Source organism: Nyctereutes procyonoides, unplaced genomic scaffold (assembly GCF_905146905.1).
Source record: "Nyctereutes procyonoides isolate TBG_1078 unplaced genomic scaffold, NYPRO_anot_genome, whole genome shotgun sequence".
Classification (NCBI taxonomy): Eukaryota; Metazoa; Chordata; class Mammalia; order Carnivora; family Canidae; genus Nyctereutes; species Nyctereutes procyonoides.
The window spans coordinates 19691622-19713662 of record NW_026575047.1 but is presented as its reverse complement, the minus strand read 5'-3'; the positions used below and the strand labels follow the sequence as shown (position 1 = coordinate 19713662).

General features: G+C 41.3%; 1 protein-coding gene across 1 annotated transcript; it reads right to left on the bottom strand.

Moving 5' to 3' along the window:
• Positions 1-1444: 1444 nt before the first annotated feature.
• Positions 1445-20502, bottom strand: CHRNA9 (cholinergic receptor nicotinic alpha 9 subunit). Its single transcript, XM_055326586.1, has 6 exons — positions 20456-20502; positions 14141-14258; positions 13730-13875; positions 12646-12800; positions 6332-6864; positions 1445-2070 (listed from the first exon to the last, which is right to left on the bottom strand). Exons 2-6 carry the CDS (start codon positions 14202-14204, stop codon positions 1529-1531), a joined length of 1440 nt encoding a protein of 479 aa, XP_055182561.1. The 5' UTR covers positions 14205-14258; positions 20456-20502; the 3' UTR covers positions 1445-1528.
• Positions 20503-22041: the final 1539 nt, after the last annotated feature.

Here is a 22041-nt window from a genome sequence, read left to right as displayed (position 1 = left end):
CCAAACTCAGAGTCACAGTGTTGAGAGTCTGAATCCCAGTTCCACTTACCACTGCTGAGGAGATAGGTCACTTTCATCCACCTTCCTCTGACATGGTTTCCTTCTCTGAGAAAAAGGACTAGAAATACCTGCCTGGATGACTCACAGACTTGTGAAGATCAAGAAGAATCAGACTTATGCTTAAGATTTGCTCTGACACCCAAGGCAAATGTGAACCATGTTGCTTTACTATATGTAAGAGAAATCCAATAAATGTTTGCTGAAGAATTTAATCAACAAATGAATGAGCTCATTTAGCAGATTAGCTTGTTTAAGTCAAAGACTAAAGGCAGAAACAAATTCATCTTTAGGGTTTATATGAAATATAACCAGTATATAACATCATTATCATGAAGAAGTTTCCCTTAACTATTATGTTGATGATTCTTAGACTTTCTTTATATGGGACAGAACTTTTAAAAATGTGCCAGCCCAGAGAAAGGTAACACTGCAACTTCAATCACACTAAGAAATCTATGACTATTTTCCTTTTTTCAAAGTGTGTTTTAATAGGGCTATGTGGGAATGTGGAGCTGGGTGGCTCAGTTGGATAAGCTTCAGACTCTTGGTTTCTGCTCCGGTCCTGATCTCAGAGTAGTGCGATCTGGCTCCTGCTCAACCAGGAGTCTGGTGGAGGTTCTTTCCCTCTGCCCCACCCCATACACACACACATGCAACAGAGAACTCTCTCTTTCTCAAATAAATAAATAAATAAATAAATAAATAAATAAAATCTTCAAAAAAATAGAGGCTAAGGGGAAAATGAGTATGTTTTGCTTTAAATTTTAAACAGTAATGTAAGATACTGTGTTATCTGCCCCGTTAAAAGGGAACATAATTGTGTGATCTACAAGACAGCCACCTACACTCTGGTAGGCTATAAAAGGAATCCTTTTATATATCCTTCATCTTCTTACCCTTGATATTTTGGAACTCTTGCTTAACTTTTTTTTCTGCTTAACAAGTAGCTATAATATTGATTTGAAGTTAAAAAGGACCACAACAGGGACACCTGGGTGGCTCAGTTAGTTGGGTGGCCAATTCTTGATCTTGGTTCCAGTCTTAAACATGAGTTTGGGCCAGTATTTAAGTGGGCTCCACACCCAGCATGAAGCCTACTTAAAAAAAAAAAGTAGGGCAGCCCAGATGGCTTGGCGGTTTAGCGCTGCCTTTGGCCCAGGGCCTGATCCTTGAGACCCAGGATCGAGTCCCACGTCGGGCTCCCTGCGTGGAGCCTGCTTCTCCCTCTGCCTGTGTCTCTGCCTCTCTCTCTCTGTGTCTCACATGAATAAATAAATAAAATCTTTTTTTTTAAAAAAGTAAACATAACAGAACCCAATTTTATATATATGTTTATTTATGTATTTATTTATATATGAATTACATATATACATTTGCATGTATGTGTGTATGTGTGTAAATCTTACCTGGAAAAGTAGAGTAGATCACAGGGAATTTTATTGATTTATCTCCACACAACAAATGCCCACTAATCTGCTCTTGCGATGATCAAAACAGTCATCACGAACACCATAATGAAGAAAACCCACATGAAGAATCGGTCTATGACTTTTGCAACCTTCTTCCACTCACTTCCCTTGGAATTAGTGGCCTTGTGGTCTTTGAGGCACTTGGCAATATACTCAATATTCCTTGTCAGCACCTTGTACTGTGCACAATAACTGTCAGCATCCTGTGGGTTCTCACCATGGCACCCCAAGTCATTCTTTAACAGTTTATTTATTTCCTTCTTTCTGGGAAGGTCTTTGTTTCTGTCTGTTTTCAGATTTGGCTCTGGAAGTTTGCCATAAACCTTTGTGAGGAGAGTTCGCTCCCTGTCATGGCGGGGGCTAAGGCAGCTCTCACCCACATCATAGACACACAAAACCCTGGACATGTATTTTAAGATGACTACCCTGGCCCAGTGTGGCACTGGCCGGGCCTCAGCCCCACAGAAGTGGATATTCATCACCATAATGGTCAAGGCGGTGGAGGCTGTGATCAAGGCCATTGTGGCTATGTAGTATTTGCCTGGAAAATAACCAAAACCAAGTTAGCTTAAAATTGTCTTCATATTTGGCTCAAAAATATACAAACACCTTTTCTAGAGAAGCTGTATACAATAATGGTTACTGGTATAAATTTCTAAATCAGACTTCCTAGATTCAAATCCTGTCACTCATTAGACTTGTGGCTTGGAGCAAGTTTTAACATCCTGCTAAGCTACAGCTTCCTTCTCTGTAAAATAGGTATGATAACTAGATCTAATTCGTGGGACTAGGATGAAGCTTAATTGAGACAGTCCATGTAAAGTTCTCCTCACTGTCCTTTACATTGAGTTAAAGGTTTCTAAATGTTTGCTGAGATCATGATGTGAAAAAATTCCACTTTCAACAAATAATGATCTCAGGCAGCTCTCAGAATTGTCTTCAGACCTCATTACTATTGGATAAGGAAGTAGACACTGTGTCACTATTAGCCTTTAACATTTGATTACATAAACCAAATATTCATGAAAAATGAAAATTAAGAAAAGAAATAATAAAGGTAAAGGCACAAACCTATAAAAACAAAAAAACAAAAAGATGAACAAAAGCTATTTGAAAAAAGAATAAGATTAATAAACCTTTGATAAAGTCACTCACAAAATGGAGGTAAGTAGGTTGACAAAACCAAAAGACAACCTACTGAATGAGAGAAGATATTTGCAAATGTCTTACCAGATAAAGAGCTAGTATCCAAGATCTGTAAAGAACCTAATCAAACTCAGCACTCAAAATAATAATAATAATAACAATCTAGTTAAGAAATGGGCAGAAGACATGAACAGACATTTCTCCAAAGAAGACATACAAATGGCCAACAGACATATGAAAAAAATGCCCCATGTCACTCAGCATCAGGGAAATACAAATCAAAACCACAATGAAATACCACTTCACACCAGTCAAAATAGCTAAAATTACCAAGTCAGGAAATAACAAGTGTTGGCAAGGATACAGAGAAAAGGGAACCCTCTTACATTGTTGGTGGGAATACAAGCTGGTACAGCCACTCTGGAAAACAGTATGGAGGTTCATCAACAAGTTAAAAATAGAGCTACCCTATGACCCAACAATTGCACTACTAGCTATTTACCCAAAGGATACAAACAAAATGATACAAAGGGGCACATGCACCCAAATGTTTTTAGCAGCAATGTCCACAACAGCCAAAATATGGAAAGAGCCCAGATGTCCATCAACAGATGAATTGATAAAGAAGATGTGGTGTATATATACTATGCAATATTAACCATCAAAAAGGATGAAATCTCACCACTTACATCAACATGGATGGAACTAGAGGGTACTTTGCTAAGTGAAATTAGTCAGTCAGAGAATGACAATTATCATATGGTTTCACTCATATGTGGAATTTAAGAAACAAAGCAGAGGATCATAGAGGTAGGCAGGGAAAAATAAAATAAGATGAAATCAGAGATAAACCATACAGACTCTTAACTATAGGAAACTAACTGGGGGTTGTGAGAGAGGAGGGAAGTGGGGGAATGGGGTAACTGGGTGACGGCATTAAGGAGGGGCGCATGATATAATGAACACTGGGTGTTATACGAAACAGATGAATAACAGAACTCTATATTAGAAACTAATGACACACTATATTTAATGAATTTAATTTAAGTAAATTAAGTTTAAAAAGAAAAAAATAGAGGCAAGGTGAGGGGGAGAAGAAGGGAGACTGTAAAAGAAGAAATAACAGAATAGAAATTAAAATACAATAAAATAATATTATAAATAGCTGTACGATAATATATTTGAGAACCTAGAATAAATTTCTAGAAATACAGACAACACCAAATTTAGTGTAAGAAGAAAGAACATTGGAATAGAAAAGCCCCAGAGTTAGTTTTATAGGAGAGTTTTACCAAACTTTTAAAAGACAGATAATTCATATCATGCAAGTTAAGTTGTTGTAGAAATATAAAAAGAGAGAAACCTATCTAGCTTATTTTATAAAGTCAGTTTAGCCTTGATTCCAAAAGTAACAAGAAAGGAAGTATTAGGGCCATTTTACTTATGGATGTATTTGAGAAAGTCTTATAAAGATTACTAACTAACTAAATCCAACAGTGTCTTAAAATAATTCATCATGATAAAGGAGGGTTTAACTCAACATCAGAAAACCTAATTCACTATATTAATGAGGTAAAAGAGAAAACTTAGATGATGATCTTAACAGATGAAAACAATGCATTTGATAGTTTGTCCATCCACATAGTATTTGTTAAAAGCTCAAAATAAACCAAGAATCAATGAGACCTGTCTTAATATGATGAAGACAATGGGCCAGAAGCTTAGATCAAATGCTATACTTACTCAGAAAACTTAAAAAACACATTTCTATAAGATTGGAGGTGCTGCAAATAACAAATTGTGATTATCAACATACGCTCCTGTGTACATTGTTTCTGAAAAGACACATTTTGTATTATCATAGGAGCAGAACAAGTAATGTTTGCAAAATTCCTGAGACACGTCCCAGGACATCTCTCTTTATAACTTCAGCCAGCTTGCTTTTGAATGTCACTGCTAAAGAAGAGAGAGAGATTTGCCAATTGTCTTGCCTCAAGTAGGATTATGATTACAGGTCATCACTGTCAATCATTTCTGTCTCAATAGAGGTAATAAAAATGCCAAGATACCTCTTTCTCTTTATTAGTGGTGTGGGGAGAGGGGTGGAGAGAACTTTCTGTGTTCGCTTCTCAAAAAGATGTGTGTCTGTGTGTATTTGTGTCCATGTGTTGGTGTGTCTGTTTTTTGCTTGGAGACACATAACAAGGAAGAAATATCCAAACAGGGAAACCAACGTAGTAATGTCTGAATATCAAGTAATACTGGATTCAGTAGAGGATAAAAGGGCAATACAGTATCCCTTTCATATTGGTCTTTAAATCTCTGTGTGTTCTGAAGTTCCTCGTCATGTTTACTTTGCAAAACAAAAAATTAGGTCTAGCTTCTGATTCTGGTAAGCATTTATTATAAGAGCAAGTCATTGAAACAGAGGTGTTGGAGCTGAGGTCCTTGGTGGCAGCTTGCAGGTATGAAAGGTGTGAGAAGGGGTCTCAGATAAGGTAGGGAGGGGCACCTGTGTGGCTCAGTCTGTTAGGTATCTGCCTTGAGATCAAGTCATGATCCCAGAGTCCTGGGATCAAGTCCTACATTGGGCTCCCTGTTCAGCCAGGAGTCTATTTCTCCCTCTCCCTCTGCCTCTCCATCTACTTGTGCTCTCTTTCTCTCTATCAAATAAATAAATTAAATCTTTAAAAAATAAGGTAAGGAAAGGAAGGGAAGGGGAGGCAGGTGTCATAGTCTTTGTGGGAGGCAGGTGTCATAGTCTCTGTCTCTTTGCCATCCTTAGAAGGACATTTTATTAGTGCAGACTTTTGAAAATATGGTCTATCCTAGAATTGGCTGAGATTCCCAATTCTTGCCCAAGATTGCTAAATCAAACTCTTTGGGTGTAGGAACCTGCATTTTACCAAGCTCTCCTAACTTCTTCCACACCCAATAAAGGTTAAAGATTATTCTATTAAGGGTAGATGATGGGCGGAAAAAATCTAGTCAACCATTTCTATCATGTTTACCACTCTTCCCTGAGAAGAGATCCCGTGCTGTGAAAAGATAATAACAGTCACTACTTATGGCATACTTACCATATGCCACCTTCTACGCTAAGCAATGACATAATGAATAGCAATTACACATGCTTTCCAGGTGACAAAGCAGAACTAAAAGACTAAGTAACTTGCCTAAGATTGATCATTAAGAAATGAGAGGTGAAATCAGAGTTCAAATGCAGATTTCTTTAACTTCAAAATCAGGGCCTTAACTTCTAAACCAGCGAAACAGAACGTGCATCAAAATCAGCCAGAGGTCTTGTTAAAACAGATTGCCAGGCCTCGCCCCAGAGTTTCTAATTCTGTAGGTCTGGGGTGGGCCCTGAGAGTCTGCATTTCGAAAATGATGCTGCACCTCGTGTCCGGGAACCACACTTTGAGAACCACTGCTCTGAACTATATTGCCCCTCCTTCCTCTTTTGTGTAAACCCAGAGACCATAAGACCAGTTTTGGAAAACAGCCATATCTGTATTCAAAGATGCCAGCTGAAGACACTAATTGAAGTATGACTGAGTCTGGAGTTGACCTAATGGTTTAACTGAGTTTAAAGGACCAGATACAATCCCACTCACTACAATGCAAGACTCAAAGTATAAGACACTTGAACTCACCTATCAGGGGGACATTTTCTGAGGCTGGCATGATCTCTGCCACCATGAGCTGAAATACAGTCATGGCCAACAGGATGGTCACTCCCAAGGAGACCTTTTCTCCAGAGGCTGCTGGGAGATAAAAACTCAAGGGAGCCAGAAAAGATATGAGGACACATGGGATGAGGAGGTTGACGATATAGAACGAGGACCTCCTCTTCAGAAGGAGAGTGAATGTCACATCTGGGTAAGGTTCAGAGCAGCAGCCATAGGAGATCACATTCTTCACAGCAGGCATGCCATGGACCTCCCACTCCACATCTTCGATGAAGTCGGAGAGATCACCACTGTCTAGGGCATTGAATATGTCCACCTGGTTGCCATTATAGGTCCAGGAGCCAAAGGTTAAGTTGCACTGCTGGTTATCAAAAGGGAAATAGGTGACATCCACTACACAGGAGCTTTTGGTGATGGCTGGTGCATCCCAGGTGATCAGCCCATCATACCGCAGGACCACATTGGTGTTCACAGGTTCGGAAGATTCATCATCAGCCCTGGAGGTCAGAGGGGGTAAATGAAAGCTGCTTGTCAAGACAATTCATCAACTTCCTTACTCCAGACAGCTCACTGACCTGTGCCCATCCTTTCAGTGTCTCTGGCAATGGATGCCCACTCTCCCTGCCACCCTGGCTAAAAGTTGGAATCAACTCCAATTTTCCCCTCTCCTCCATCTCCTGTAACTACTCAAGGCCATCTTTTCTTGGATTCTTCCCTTAAAGCACCTCTGCTCTATGTCCCTTTCTCTTCATTTCCAAGCCACTCTCTTAGTCCTGGTATAATGATTCAAACATCTAGATAAAAAATAAACACATCAATGCTAAAATCTAACTGGGAGGCTCTGCTTACCTGATTTTGTTAACTTTGGGCTCAAGAATATTAAAATAGCCTTTTGATGCTGTTGGAATTGTACATGTTCATTTGAAAAATGCAGGAAAAATTCATTTACCCAGAGGCACCTGGGTGGCTCAGTCAGTTAAGCATCTGACTCTTGGTTTTGGCTCAGGTCATGATCTTGTGGTCATGGGGCCCAGCTCTGCACCGGGCTTCATGCTCAGTGTAGAGTCTGCTTCAGATTCTCTCTCCTTCTCCCTCCCACCCATTTTTTTTCTCTCTCTCTCTCAAATAAATAAATAAAATCTTTTTCATTGACCCATAATCTAAGAGATTATAATTTATTCTAGATATTTCTTCTTTTTGCTTAATCAACATTTATGCCTGGATATAGAATTTTTATTTTCCTTTAGAAAATGACTTTCTCCACCACCATTGCAAGGCAGATGAAATATTGATCAAGGTGTTTCAGCCTCCCCTGGCCAGGATTAGCATGTGACCTGAGCTACATCCAACGGATTCACTCTTCCTGGAGTTTAGATCTCAAACAGAGTGATCCAAAGAGCAAAAACAGTCACCCTGGTGATGCCTCCTTATAAAACAAGCAAACAAACAAACAAATCAGCTCAATAATCCCTGCTGTCTCAAACTCTAAAGCAGTCCCAGTCTGTCCTTTCTAGGAACTGGGTATTGATTTTTTTTTCCCCTCTAATTCAGTGAGCTATACCATACCCTAACAACAAATTTCTTTTTTCAGAAGGTCGCTAACGTCAGTTTCTAATTCTTACAATCTTAACTAATAAGTTTTTATTAATATTTAATGCATATTTTCCAATCTTCCTTATAATTTTTTCCCCTACAAAATGTATTAGGTCTAGATATAATGTGTAAGGTATCCTGGATTGGATTCTGCAACAGAAAAAGTACATTAGTGATGAAATCCAAATAAAGCCTATAGTTTAATTAATAATATTGTATTAGTTTTGACAAATGTGCTGTGTTATTTTGATGTAACATTAATAGTAACATTGGAGGAAACCAGGTGAAGGATATATGGGAACTCTTCGTACCATCTTTGCAACTTTTCTGGAAATCTAAAATTACCCTGAAATTAAAAAGTTAATTTTCCCCAAAAAAGGATGATACAAAATTTAAAATGTAGTTATTAATTCACATTCTCCTGCAACATCATTTTCATGGCTAATAGTTTTCCTTTGTATTATAAAGAGATGCCATATTTATCCAACCAATCTATTGATGTTCAGCATTGTCATTTCCAGGTTTTGCATTTACAAACAATGCTATGGTGAACATCCCTGTAGTTGAATCTTTGCATTTATCCTCTCTTTCCTTACATTAGACTGCCAGAAGATGTGCTAGATCAATAATTTTTAAATTACTTTTTCCACTTATTAAAAATTGGATGCCACATTAATTGTAATGGTCTGATTGAAGTGAACCAAATCAGACTACTACAGTTAACGCTCAATTTTTAACGAGGGTCTTTTAATGAGGGTTTAAATAGAAGGATCTTTAATATGGTTCTTTGTGAAGATAGCAAGATGAAATTTTTCGAAAATTCCTGAACCCATCCTCTGTAACAATGAGAAATGTATATTTAGCTGTATGAGTAGTGAGCACTCTGGTGAACTGAGAATATCACTCACTCATCCTACCTTCCCTGGTGTAAGAGGAAAGATCTCAGCATCAGAGAAAATCTATTTGGACACTTCCAAATCAAAAATTAGCACCCCCTCTTCCTTTCCAAGGCTTACTTCCCTACTGGTACTGTGATTCCTTTCCTCTCATGTTTGCTTCAGGATTTTGCATCTCTTGGTTCCTCTTTTTCTCTCTGGTTCATCTAGACCATTCCCAATGCTGTTCCTCAGTCTCCTCTGCCAACTTCCCTTCCTCTCAGGCACTTCCCACATCCCGCCTCTCTTTCCACACACTGGAAGTGATACACGCTGCTGTCACTTCCCCTTTTTGCTTTTATTCTTGTAATTTGGCTTCTTCCCAACATGTGATCTTTCAAAAGTCATTCATGACTTGCAGACACACAAATCTAAAAACGTGTCCTAAGGGTCCATCCTGTTCAACTCTTCCCAAGCATTTCATACTGTAGGTTGCTTCTAAACATCCTTTCTTCCTGTGCTTTCTATGACACAACTGTCTCTCACTTCTCCTTCTACCCCTTTAACCATTTATTTTAAGTGCCTTCTGTAAATGTCTGCAGTGAAGAGTTTCACCAATTTTATCTGAAGCCATTTTCTCTCCTTCCTTGAGTAGTTCTATTAGGCCTTTTAGGGTTTTTGATAGCTCTTCCCTGATGCTCTTACCAGACTTGAGGATTGCCTTTTCAGTCCCTTCATTGGTTGTCTCCATGTGGGTGTTCCTTTGGTCCCCGAAACTGAGTAGGTCCTACACCAAACTCATCATCATTTTCCTCATACCTATTCCTCTTCCCCTCCTCTACTTCAAATCTCATCTGACAGGTTTGCCATTTTCTCAACCACTAGAAGACTTAAGTGAACCCTAATGCTAAATTCTAGACAAATCTTTCTGAATATAATAGGGTACCGAATTCTTCAGTAGCTCTAAAATCCAGGTGTTAAGGTGGCACACAAAAACCCAATCCGTAGAACTCTCTGATAATAAATCCATAATCGGAATTTCTGTAGCCCAGTTTCTACCCAATCTAATGTCAGGAATCCTTGCAGCCTCTTGCACTAGCCATTATATTGGCCATATACTTAAACAACCTCAGCAGAATGTTGAGCCCAAATTTATTTATCCCTTTACTGATTTGGTAACAGAGCCAGTATCTGCTTGAACAACTATATTGCTAAAGAGCTCACCACCTCTTGGGAATATTGATCGCTCAAGTTATTTGTTACGATTTTTTTTTAAATTGTTTATCTTCCCCTTAACTTTTCATTGTCTTGGTTTTTGTCCTCTAGAGCAATTTTCTCTTTTCTCTACCTTATTTTCTCCTTGATTGCCTACCATCACCATCAAGTCTTCCCAAGGACTTCTCACTTCCAAACTAAGTTTCAACATATTCAATTGCTCCTCACATGAAGTGAGTAGCTTCCAGATCCATCATCATCCTGATCACACCCTAACAAGTCCAGCCCAGCCCCATGTATTCAGTCACCAGTGGTGAATCTAGAGGTGAGTCATCTTCCTGCCCAAACTATCTTTATCACATCTTACTGGATCACTACCACATGTCCTTCTTTCCTCTCCCCACCACCATTCAGAAAGCCCATTTTGTGGTCTACAAGGCTCTAGGCAAGCTTCTGAGAAATAATGAGGATATTATATGTGGGATTGGAAGAGTCTGCAGGTCCAGGGGTTCAGCTGGAAGGACCAGGGTCAGGGAAATGGCTATGACCGAGGTCCCTTCTTTGCCTGATCTTATAGCCCTCTTCTAGTCTCCTTTTAGCTGGTTTTAGGAAGGCAAATGACATCCAACCATAGTCACATTTAGAATTTCCTCTAAGTAATAAAACTATGGCATTACTGAGAAGGAGAATACAAAGCAGAATAAGGGATCTGAAACAGAACAATCTGAGACAGGAGGGAACAGAAGACTGAAGAGTCAAGCCAGGGAAACAGAAAAGAGTTGATTAATCAGTGTCATGAAAAGGACAGGGAACAGAACTCTCACACCTCAAGGCCAGTGATCTGGGAGGAATGGAGGGACAATGGGGACAGAATTTACCGAAGCCTATGTGAGCTCATGAACACACTACTGGCTTCTGGAATGAGGGGGTACTGGAGTAGGCTTAACTTAGGTGACCATACAAGCTTGCAAAGGAGCATGTTAGTAAGAGTTGGTCACTGCTTCAACCAACCAAAGCAGGAGGAGGAGAAGAACCAGCATTCTGTTTGTTTCCCAGAGAGAAATGTTACAACGGATAGAACACTGTTATCTATGTCAACTATATTCTCTGATTACTTGCATCCTGTGAATGAGAGGAGCTCATGGACAACAAGGCTTGTTCTCATGCCTTCTGCATGTATATGTGTGTGTGTGTGTGTGTGTGTGTGTGTGTGTGTATGAGAGAGATAGAGAGAAGAAGGGTGAACTGGAATAGTAAAGCACTAGCACTGAAATGCTGTCTTGCATGGAAAGGAATATGGAAGGTCCCTCTGGCTACTCAGAGTTGAGAATAGTCAGCAGGATCAGTGCTATGATTCAATAGGTCATGACCCTTGGATGAGCTCTCTGAATAAGGGACAAGACTAAAATCCAGGGTACAACCTGACAGTATTTCTTCCTGAAAAGAAACCCATGCCCACAGGAAGGTTCAGTTCTCAGGAAAGCCCTCTTGAACTGCCCTTCATTAACCATGTTCTAAGTCAAAGATGAACCATTCCCACCCAACAGGACTGAACGTGAATTGTGATAGAGCAACTGAAAGTGAATTGTGATAGAGCAATGTGGTTCCTCCATGAACCAGCAGCACTGACATCAGAGCTTATAGAAATGCAGAATGTCAGACTCCACCCCAGGCCTACTGAATCAGAATCTGTATTTTAACAAACTCTTCAGGTGATTCATGTGCACTTTACAGTTTGAGAAACATAAACCTTTTACCCATTTACTCTAGGCCCCTTGCTCTGAAACCAGGAAAGGGCAACTGCTAATCTTATGATCTAGTTCATCCATCCTCCCCTCCAATGTCCAAACTCCACAGGCCAGCCACTAGCTGGCCCATTCTGATTGAATCTAAGTATTATCATTGTTATTGATACATGATCTAGGAGAAGGGAGCATCACTGTTATTAATTGAATTGTGTCTCCCAGCCCCCAAATTTATATGTCGAAATCCTAGCCCCCAGTACCTCAGAATGTAATCTTATTTGGAATAGGATCATTGCAGATGTAATTAATTAAGACAAGGTCATACTGAAGTAGACTGGGCCTCTAATTCAGTGTGACTTTTGTTTTTATAAAAGGGAAAAAAATGGACACAGACAACACACAGGAAGAATGCCATGTGAAAAGGAAAACAGAGATCAAGGTGATGCTTCTACAAGTCCAAGGACAACAAAGACTGCCAGCAACCACTAGGAGCTAGAAGAGAGGGATGGAACACGTTCTCCCTCACAGCCTCGGAAGGAACCAACTTTGCGCTTCTAGCTTCCAGAACTGGGAGAGAATACATTTTTGCTGTTTGAGCCACCCAATTTGTGTGAAGCCCTAGGAAACTAGTACAGCTTATAATATAGTTTCTCATCCAAAAGGGAAATGTAGCTCTAAGCTTTTATGACCTATTATTTTATTATCTAAGATTTTATGATCATCATTTCAGGGCCTAGGTACATGAATTGGTACTTAATTTCAGGTATGTTTTAAACATTCTTTTTTCGTTATGTTTAAATTCTGTTAAATCATTTAGTTCATTCTTGAGAAACGACTGACTTGTACTTACTTGTTATATAGGACAATATCCGGCCTCCATACCAGGTCACTGGGGATCCTGATGGAGTCCAGTCCATCATACTGGTCTCGATCCCACGTGAGATATGCGTCATGCCAAATTTGGCGGATCCATAAATAGGCAGTCAGAATCTGGTTTCTTTCATCCTGTACAAGTAACCATGATATAACTCTGTCCAGGAGACACCTCAATCAAATGCCTTCCATCTCTAGAACACTTGTTCTTCACAACAGAAATTCCAAGAACACAAATCTACTTTCATTAAATAAATGAGAACTTTTCTAATCTATCATTTTGACTGACTGCCAAGGCCATATTTTTTTCCTGCTTGATTTAGTGTTCTGAATGTAAAGTGGACAGATGTTTAAGCCATCAGATCTTTGCATGGATCAACAGCCCAAATTTCTCTGAAAATTGATCAACTGATGATCCACTTTAATGAGAAGGTCAGGAAATATCTACAACATACAGAAGAAAGTCTTTCAAGTTTCATAACTTTGTGCAATTAAACCCACATAAGCACTGAAAAAGATATGCCATCTTAAAAACACCACCTTTCTTTTTTGAAAAATAGGAATAAAATTCATGTAACAAAACTCACCATTTAGCCATTTTAACGTACACAATTCAGTGGCTTACAGTATATTCATGATATTGTGCAACCATCACCACTATCCAATTCCAGAACATTTTTGTCAGCCCCAAAAAAGGAACCCTATGACAATCAAGCTGTCACTCACTGTTCCCCTGTTCTTCCCACGGCCTCTGGCAACCACAACTCTGCTTTCAAGTCTCTATGGTTCTGCCTGTTTTGGACATTTCATAGAAAGGGAACCATATGATATGTGATACATCTCTTTTTAGATGATCAAGACTGTTACTGCTAATAGCCAGGATTAGGTAACATTTAGTGAAATTATTTTCGCTGAGAGCTTCCTTCCTTGGTATTCTCTTCCCCCACCAGCCCGCTCAGTTCTCATTCCCTCTCAAATTCCAGGTAAGACATCTCTTTGTAAAGCACGGTTAGTTTCATCCTAAGCACCATTTCAAAGAGTCACCACTTAATATTACTCACCATGTCCTTAATCTGAGAAAGTGTAATCTGCAGGGTGACATTCAGAACTTTATCTGTATCTTCTACTGGACGAAGAGCATTGGAATAATCTTCAAAAAGGTCATTAAACAACTTCTGAGCATATTTTCCATCTGCTGTTTCTACAGCTGCTCAAAAAGAGGGACCTGGATCAACATTCAGTGTCATGCATATTTCAAGGTAAAGAACAACAAACTGAGGACTAGAACTGGGCATGACCTGGCATCAGCTAGGGACAAGCTTTGGGTTTATGAGAGTCATTTTTCCAGCCAGTCAATAAGAGGCAAGAACACTTCCTTGCAGTTAGAACATTTGTTCTGTTTGCTGGCCCACTCCAACCAAAGAAGGGACCCCAGGTGAACTGAGATGATTACACGCCCATCAGCCTCTTACCTCTCAGCCCAGAGACAGCAAAGTAAATCCAGCAAAAGGAGATGCAGGAATGGGGCCAGTTCATCTTTTTCCTGAGCCTCCAGAAATTCTCAGCCAGGCAGCAGCCTTTCAGTTCCCTCTGTGAATGGGAAGGGTCTGGGTACAAAGATCCCACTCTGCCACAGTCTCACCAAAACAGATGGAGAGCTCAGGCTTACTGTGCATACAGGGCCCGAAGTCTTGAGATCCAGACTCGCCCTCCCTCCCCTCTGGTAATCCGAGACCCGCAGCTCTGTCAGCAGACCTGCGGGAGCCTGGGTGGGCTAAGTCAGGCAGTGCTGATCTGGGGAAGCTGTCCCAGCTGAGGGTCCCTAGCCACTTTCAGCAGGATCATCCAGACCAAAGTTTCAGAGGAAAGGAGGTAGGAGCCCAACACCCACTGAGACATTGCCGAAGCAGGATATGAGCTTTCTACACCTGCAGCAAACAGACCTAGCCTGAGTCTAAGGACTAAGGGAAGCCAAACAGACCCTGCCACGGGGCATCCTCTGGAAAGGCTCTATGAATGCGCTTCAAGTGGCATTTGAAGAGGGAAAAAGAAGCAATTCCATGATCTCCAGAACAGAGTACCTTCTGCTTCAATTCCTTCAAGATGGGGCACAGAGCTCGTGTGGGAATGTGTGTGAGTGTGGGGGGAGGACATGGGAGAAGGGCATTCACTGCCTTCGGAAGCAGCAGCACTGTGACCAGGATTCGGAGTCCAAGACCTGGGTTTGACTGCAAGCCTGAACCCTTCTCAGCCCTATAGTACTGAGCCTTCCTGAGCTAGAGACCAGGAACATAGTATTCTCTCTCCCCCACAGCTACTGGGACATTTCATGCAAAGGTACCATGTAAGTGTTAGTAATTTTTGCCTCTAATTTTGCAGATTCGGAATGTGTATAATCACCAAATTACCCAGAGTTCACTAGCTCTAAAAAAAAAAAAAAAAAAAAAAAAAGGTTCAAAGGCTAACCAAAATCAGCATGGAAATGATTCATAACTAATGGTGATATTACTAAGGATGCTGTTTCTTTGCATTTGAATGCCACTTTATTTAATTTCACAGTCATTTCTCACATGTGATCTAATTTTGCTCTCACAAAAGAATGTCAATTTCCAATTGCCATAACTTATCCCTCTTTTTGCCTGGGGAAACTGCCTTGGAAAACCAAATTAAGATCATTTGGTTGCCTGGAATCAGAGCAAGGAAATTGGATAGTTCTATTTCATCAGGTTACAGCCGTCTGATGAGTCACCCTGTCCCTCTTCAGGAATCTATCCTGCGAATGGAACAGACACTCAAGCCGTCATCTAAGTGTGTTTCCTCATTGCCTCTGCCGGGTGTGGATTGTGAAGACATTATTTTCCTGATGCCCCCAGTCTGACTCACCTGTCATATGACACGGTTCTTGCTGAAAACCCTCAGGCCTCCTTCAACAAACCATCTGCTCTGGCGTTTCAGAGGCTGAAGGCTCTTCTGAAATTGAGTTGAACACCTCATTTTCACATGAGGAAACTGAGGTCTAGAGTTGTGAGTGGCTTGCCTCTAGCAGTGCCTGGCCAGAGACAGAATCCAGGCCACCTGTCCCAACCCAATGTTCTCACCACGCTAACACCGCCTCTCTTCCTTGTTGTCATTCATCCACGTGGCACTTGATGCTGCTGGGTGATGACTTCTCATGGTTAGAGACTCTACCTATGTTTCTTCAATTCCTCATGACACTCAGAGCAGTCCCTGGTGGCAGGTGCATGACTACCTAGTCTGAATACTTGGTGCTGGCTACTTCGGCTGCTGCTTGGAAAGTGACCATCCCTGGTGATCTTTGATTGCTTTTGACTAACTCAGCTCGTTCATTGGGGTCACTTGAAACTTTTTAAAAATAGCTAACCATTGATGCTAACCTTCCCATGTTAATGCAATCAAGTTAAATCAGTACTTTCAGGGGGGCAAGTCTACCTCTTAGGGCAAAGACGCTTATGACTAAAAGCAAACTCCACCCAAATTAATTTCAAAAGAACAACGCATGAACGAAGTGAGAATTTCAACAGAGGAAGAAAATATGTTTAAAAACTTATTCTAGAAACAACTACTAGGTGTTTTCCCAGGGACCTGCTTATCTTTACCCAACCACTCAGCTCCAAACTATGTGAAGAATGGACCTGTAATATAGTGGTAATAATTTACAAGACATTAAGTGGAAGAAGAAATCTGTTGAATTCACTATTTAGGATTAAGGCTAAATAAGGCTGAGAAGCAGGCAGGTATGCTTTAGGGTGATTTTCTAAAATGGGGCTCAGACAATGAAAATAATCTAAATAAAATATCCAACCAGAAATGTGGACCCTCTGAAAACACCTTTTTCTTTCTTTCTTTCTTTCTTTCTTTCTTTCTTTCTTTCTTTCTTTCTTTCTTTCTTTCTTTCTTCTTCTTTCTTTTTCTTTCTTTCTTCTTTCTTTCTTTCTTTCTTTCTTTCAAATATTTTGTTTGGGGGATCCCTGGGTGGCTCAGCAGTTTAGTGCCTGCCTTCGGCCCAGTGTGTGATCCTGGAGACCTGGGATCGAGTCCTGCATCAGGCTCCCTGCATGGAGCCTGCTTCTCCCTCTGCCTATGTCTCTGCCTCTCTCTGTGTGTCTCTCATGAATAAATAAATAAAATCTTAAAAAAAAAAAAAGATTTTGTTTGTTTGAGTGAGAGAGGGAGCACACACTGGCAGAGGGGCAGAGGGAGAGGGAGAAGCAGGCTCCCTACTGAGCAGGAAGCCTGACTTGGGGCTGTATCCCACGCCCTTGGGATCATGACTAGAGCTGAAGACAGACGTTTAACTGACTGAGTCACCTAGGTGCCCCATGAATACACCATTTTTTGAGTGCCTCATTAACTTAGGACCAGACATATCCATTGGCATATTAATTCAGGTTAACAGAGCACTCAAATATTGAACTTTGGAAGTTCATGATTTTCATGCCAACAGCTACCTTTCCCCAGCTCATGGGTACTAATTCTGAATAGTATCTCACATAGTCTGTGCAAAACCACCACCCAGTGGAGTATACTCTGGTCAGAAAAAGGGGACCCATCATTCAAAGAATTTCTGAAGAGCACAATAATCTTTTCAAAAATCTGCGCCTTTTGAGAAGTGGCAGTCACTTGTCACAAGTTCACAAAGTATTCCAGCCATTTCAGCGTTTCAAGGAGCCAAATCCTCCCTGACAGACCAACTTTGAGGCACTAATTTATAGCCCAAATATGATAGTAAGATATTATAGACATTCCATAAAATCATATTTTTAACATAACTTATTACATAAGTGATACATATTTGTTGCAGAAAAATTAGGAAGCATAGAAATACGCAATGAAGGAAAAGAAAAATCACCCAGAAGCATCCAACCAGGCAGAAATAGATAGGGTTCACAAGGCAGCCATCTTTTTTAAGTGCCCATGGAACATGTTGTCATGTCTTTGAGACCTGGAAGGACATGGGCCATTAGCAGAACTCTGTCTTGCTCATGAACACACAAGTGCAGAGGATGCTTCTAAATACTCTTTTCGTGTTCTGATGCAGTTGCAATGTAGTTCACACAGTTTACCTTGAATGGTCTCTCATCCTTTCCTACCCCTCTCCTCACCCTCAACCCTATTCAACCCTTTTCAGTTGAAACTGCTGAGAACCCTTTGCCCATTGGGATCAAGGCCAATGTATCTCTGGCTCCACTCCAGAAGAATGAAGGCAGTGTTTCCATCCATTGGAATAGACTCCTGCCTGACAGAGAACCCTAGTAAATTCTTTTGCTGAAACAAAAGAGGAGGGAAGGGAGAAGACAAACACTTTCCTTCTGCTGCTGCATTTTTTTAATTGCCAAAGTCAAAAATAATATCTGATAAAGGGTTTCTCCCCTGTAAATTAATATGACATGAATATTTTCTCTCCATTTCATTAAATATGAAATCAGAATAGTTTTAATCTATGAAAAGCTCATTCGGACCATCTAGCTGAGCTCCTTTGTTTTACAGATGAAATATCTGAGGCCTAGGGAGAAGGTAGACAGAAAGGATGCCAACTCACCACCAAGAGCCATGCCAGGTCTTTGGTCTCCCTCCCCTAGGGGCCTGACCTCTCTACTGTCCTGGAGCTATGACACCTGCTAACCAATTCTTCTCAACTCATTAAATTCTCAGGAGATGCCCCAGCATCCAACACCTATTTCACTGCTACTTTCTACATTTGTTGGATTCATCCAGGGCATGCATCTCAAAATTAAAAACTCAAAGTTCCTTTAAAGGAGTGGTCTCCAAATTCTTTCACTATGCAGCAGAGTTTGGGGTGAGGGCTGCCAGCTGGGATGCCAAGTCTCCCCCCAAAGAGCTACCCACTAAGACAGGGCTCTCCAAACATTTTGGAGTTTGTTTCTGTCTCAGTTCTCACAATTAAGAAATACAATATGGTGTAGAGTTTAAGACAATACACTCTGGGGTCCCAAATGCTTGAATTCAAGTCCTGCCCGTCACCTACTAGCTGTGTAACTTTGGGCATATTATTTAGCCTCTCTATGCCCTAGTTTCCTCTTTTATAAAATGGGGACAATTATACTACTGCCTGCCTCTTGGGTTGTTTTGAGAATTAAATGAGTTAAGATATGTGAATCCCTAAGAACAGTGCTTGGCCATAAAAAGAGTTAAATATGTGATAATGAAAGAGGGGCAATGCACCCCAGCATTTTTAAAAATTAGGCATGTAACCTGTAGCCACAATTCCTCCCATTCTGTGTGTGTGTGTGTGTGTGTGTGTGTGTGTGTGTGTGTCTTGTCTATCTTTCTTCTCATCCATTTCTTGGTTCCTCCATCCCCAACCTCTTGACAGGCCTAATTAGAGGATTGTCATTATACTATAGGTGGGAGAATAACAGCTCTGTCATTTTCTTGTTGTCCTTTTTTACTGCAATGTTACTATTATTGTCGATCCATGGTGGATTTATTTGTTTACTTTCTTACTTATTTTTTGCAGTACTCTTTTTAATCCTCTTACCCACTTTGTGAAAGTTAGCCGACCTAAATCGATCACAGAAGCTGGCAAACTCTTTCTGTAAAGGGCCAGATAGTAAATATTTTCGGCTTTGCAGGCCATATGGTCTCTGTAGCAACTACTCTTCTTTGCATCTGTGCTGTGAACGCAGCCATAGACAAGGTGTAAATGAATAAGCATGGCTGCGTTCCAATAAAACTTTATTTACAAAAATAGATGGCCGGCTATAGTTTGCTACTTTTAATATACATCATCAAATCCTTAAGTCCACTTAGCCAGGCTCAGGCAAACTGCAATAGGGGTCAACATCCCAGAAGAAGGACCCTCAAAGGAAAAGGGAGTCATGATACACAAGCTTGCTGTGGGCAGATGGGTGGTGACGCCAGGGCTGACACCAAATGCCACTCATCCAGTGAAATCCAAACTATCTTCCAGTGCAGGTGCCCAAGGGCCTATACAAATTCCTAGAGAGAGGGAGCTCTCACATAAAATGAGCTTTTCCACTGAAGAATCAGAAACACTTGGGAACTAGAGAGCACACAGCAGTCCTGTTTGATGTCTGGAGTCCAAGGAGGCTTCCTTACTTCCACATGGTGACCGTTAGAGCATCATGGGCAGGAAATCAGAGTCCCCAAATAGGGGTGACATACATGATGATAGAAAGTGTGGCTACAGCCAGGTGAGGGGCTGAGAGCAGGGGAGTGTTTCAGAAGTACATGTGAGTCCCTCTTAGGTCCCCATGAATGAGACAGGCAGAGCCTGGTGGCACGGCTGTAGCAATTTCCCTGAGTCCCAGAGCACTGTTCTGTTTCTAGGATGGTGACCCCTATCCCTCAACTGTACCCAAATCCATTTGGCTTGGGGAAATGCAGGTGAAATCACAACAAAAAGGATTCAGGAAAGGCAGGAAGGAGGACCTGTAGGAAACAGGAGCAGTGGGCTATGCATCTCAGCGGGGTGCTAGCATCAAAATAGCTCTTGTGGGGCCATGCCTCCCTTTGTAAATGCACATGTCTCCTTCCCCATGGCCTTCTGGCACTGCTAGAGGTGTAGTAGACTGGAAACTCTTCACGCCAAAAGCCAGCAGGACAACCTCTCTTGGTGATTCTGAGCATTGTGAAAAAAATGGCCAGCTCCCAAAATGACATATAACAGACCCCGCGCCTGGGCATCATCTGGGACTCCTGTCTCTCTCTCACATGGTGCCAGGGCTGCCATTACAAAATACCACAGACTAGGTGGCTGAAACAATAGAAATTTTTTTTCTCACCGTTCTAGAGGCTGGAAGTCCAAGATCAGGGTGCCCCAAGGGTTGGTTTCTTCTGAGGCCTCTCTCCTTGGCTTGCAGATGGCTGTCTTCTCCTTCACACAGCCTTTCCTGAGTGTATCCGTGTCCTAATCTCCACTTCTTATAAAGACACCAGTCATACTGGATTAGGAGCCACCTCGATGACCTCACTTAACGTTAACCGCCTCTTTCGAGATCCTATCTCCAAATTCTAAGGTACCAGGGGTTAAGACTTCAACATACAAATGTGGGGGGGGCACAATTCAGACCGTAATACCCCACATCCAGTCGGTCAACATATCCTGGCTGTTCCAGCTTCACAGCATTTCTGGAATCCATCTATTCCTCTCACCATCAGGGTCCTGGTTCAAGCCCTAACTGACCCCCCACTGGTTCCACCAGATTTGCCTCCTGACAGCAAGCCTTGCCCCACATTCCACTCTCCACACAAGGCCAGCATAAGTCTGACCATGTCACCCCTCGGCTCAGCCCTCCTAGGGGATTCTCATCGTGCTCAGAACAAAAGCCCAAATCCTTACCAGTGACTGCAAGGTCTCTGATTTCCCATCTCTAACCCTGTTCCCCTGGCTTCCTTCATCCCAGCCACACTGATGTCCTCGCTATTTCACAAACATACCACTTCCGCTCAGGATCATTGCTCCTTTGGTTCCCTCTGCCTGGGGCGCCCTTGGAACATATCTTCTCAGCTCCTCCTCTCTCTTCCTTCTTGGTTCAGCTCAAACGCTTATCAGGAAGCCCTCCTCTGAGGACCCTCCCCAAAGTAACACTTCAACCCTCCCTATATCTATTCCTTGTTTTCCTTTCTCACGGCACTTATGACTGGCTAAGGTACATGCAGGTGTATGTGTACCTGCTTGCTCGTTGTCTGTCTCCCTACTAGAAATTAAGTTCCATGAGAGTGGGGACAGGGCCTTGTTTTGTGCCGTATGCTCAGATTCAGAGGAGATATTTATTGATGGAATAAATAAGCATTATTTAAAATGAGAACAGAAATCCAAGGAATTAAAAAGTGGGGAGAAGGCCAGCTCTCAGACAAAGGATGGTGGATTTTATGATTCATGAGCTTCCCAGAATTTTTTTAGCACTTATGGCTAGGGGATTATTTACAGCCTTACGTTACTACTCTAGTGCTGTGTAGTGTTTTAACCTAGGTCAAAGCAAAATTCCTTGAGAACATGGATCATAATTTCTACTTCTGTATATGTACCCTGTGCCTAATACCTAGCACGAGCTCAAGGGGAGCAACTGCCAAGTTCAGATAGCTACATCTGCCATGGATGCAGGAGGAGGGAGTGATGGCATCTCTCCCATGTCTCTGCTGACCTAACGCAACAGGAGAAACATGAAGACACTAGGAGGAGTCCTGTGACCCAGGTTCAAGTCTTGGGGTCACCACTTACTAGTTATATGAGCTTGAGCAAGTCCCATAATTTCTCTGAGTCTCAGTTTTCTCTTTTGTTAAAAATGATCATTACAATATTTACTTCAAAGGGTATTTTGTGGATTAAAGAGGAAACAGGTAAAGTGCCCAGCACATACTCAGCATA

Excerpts from the sequence above, each read along its gene's own strand:
- CHRNA9 (XM_055326586.1), bottom strand. The coding sequence starts at position 14,204 with ATGAACTGGCCCCATTCCTGCATCTCCTTTTGCTGGATTTACTTTGCT. Across the intron at positions 6,865-12,645 it reads GATATTGTCCTATATAACAA|GGCTGATGATGAATCTTCCG; the intron begins GTAAGTACAAGT and ends TCTGACCTCCAG. Across the intron at positions 2,071-6,331 it reads AGAAAATGTCCCCCTGATAG|GCAAATACTACATAGCCACA; the intron begins GTGAGTTCAAGT and ends GTTATTTTCCAG.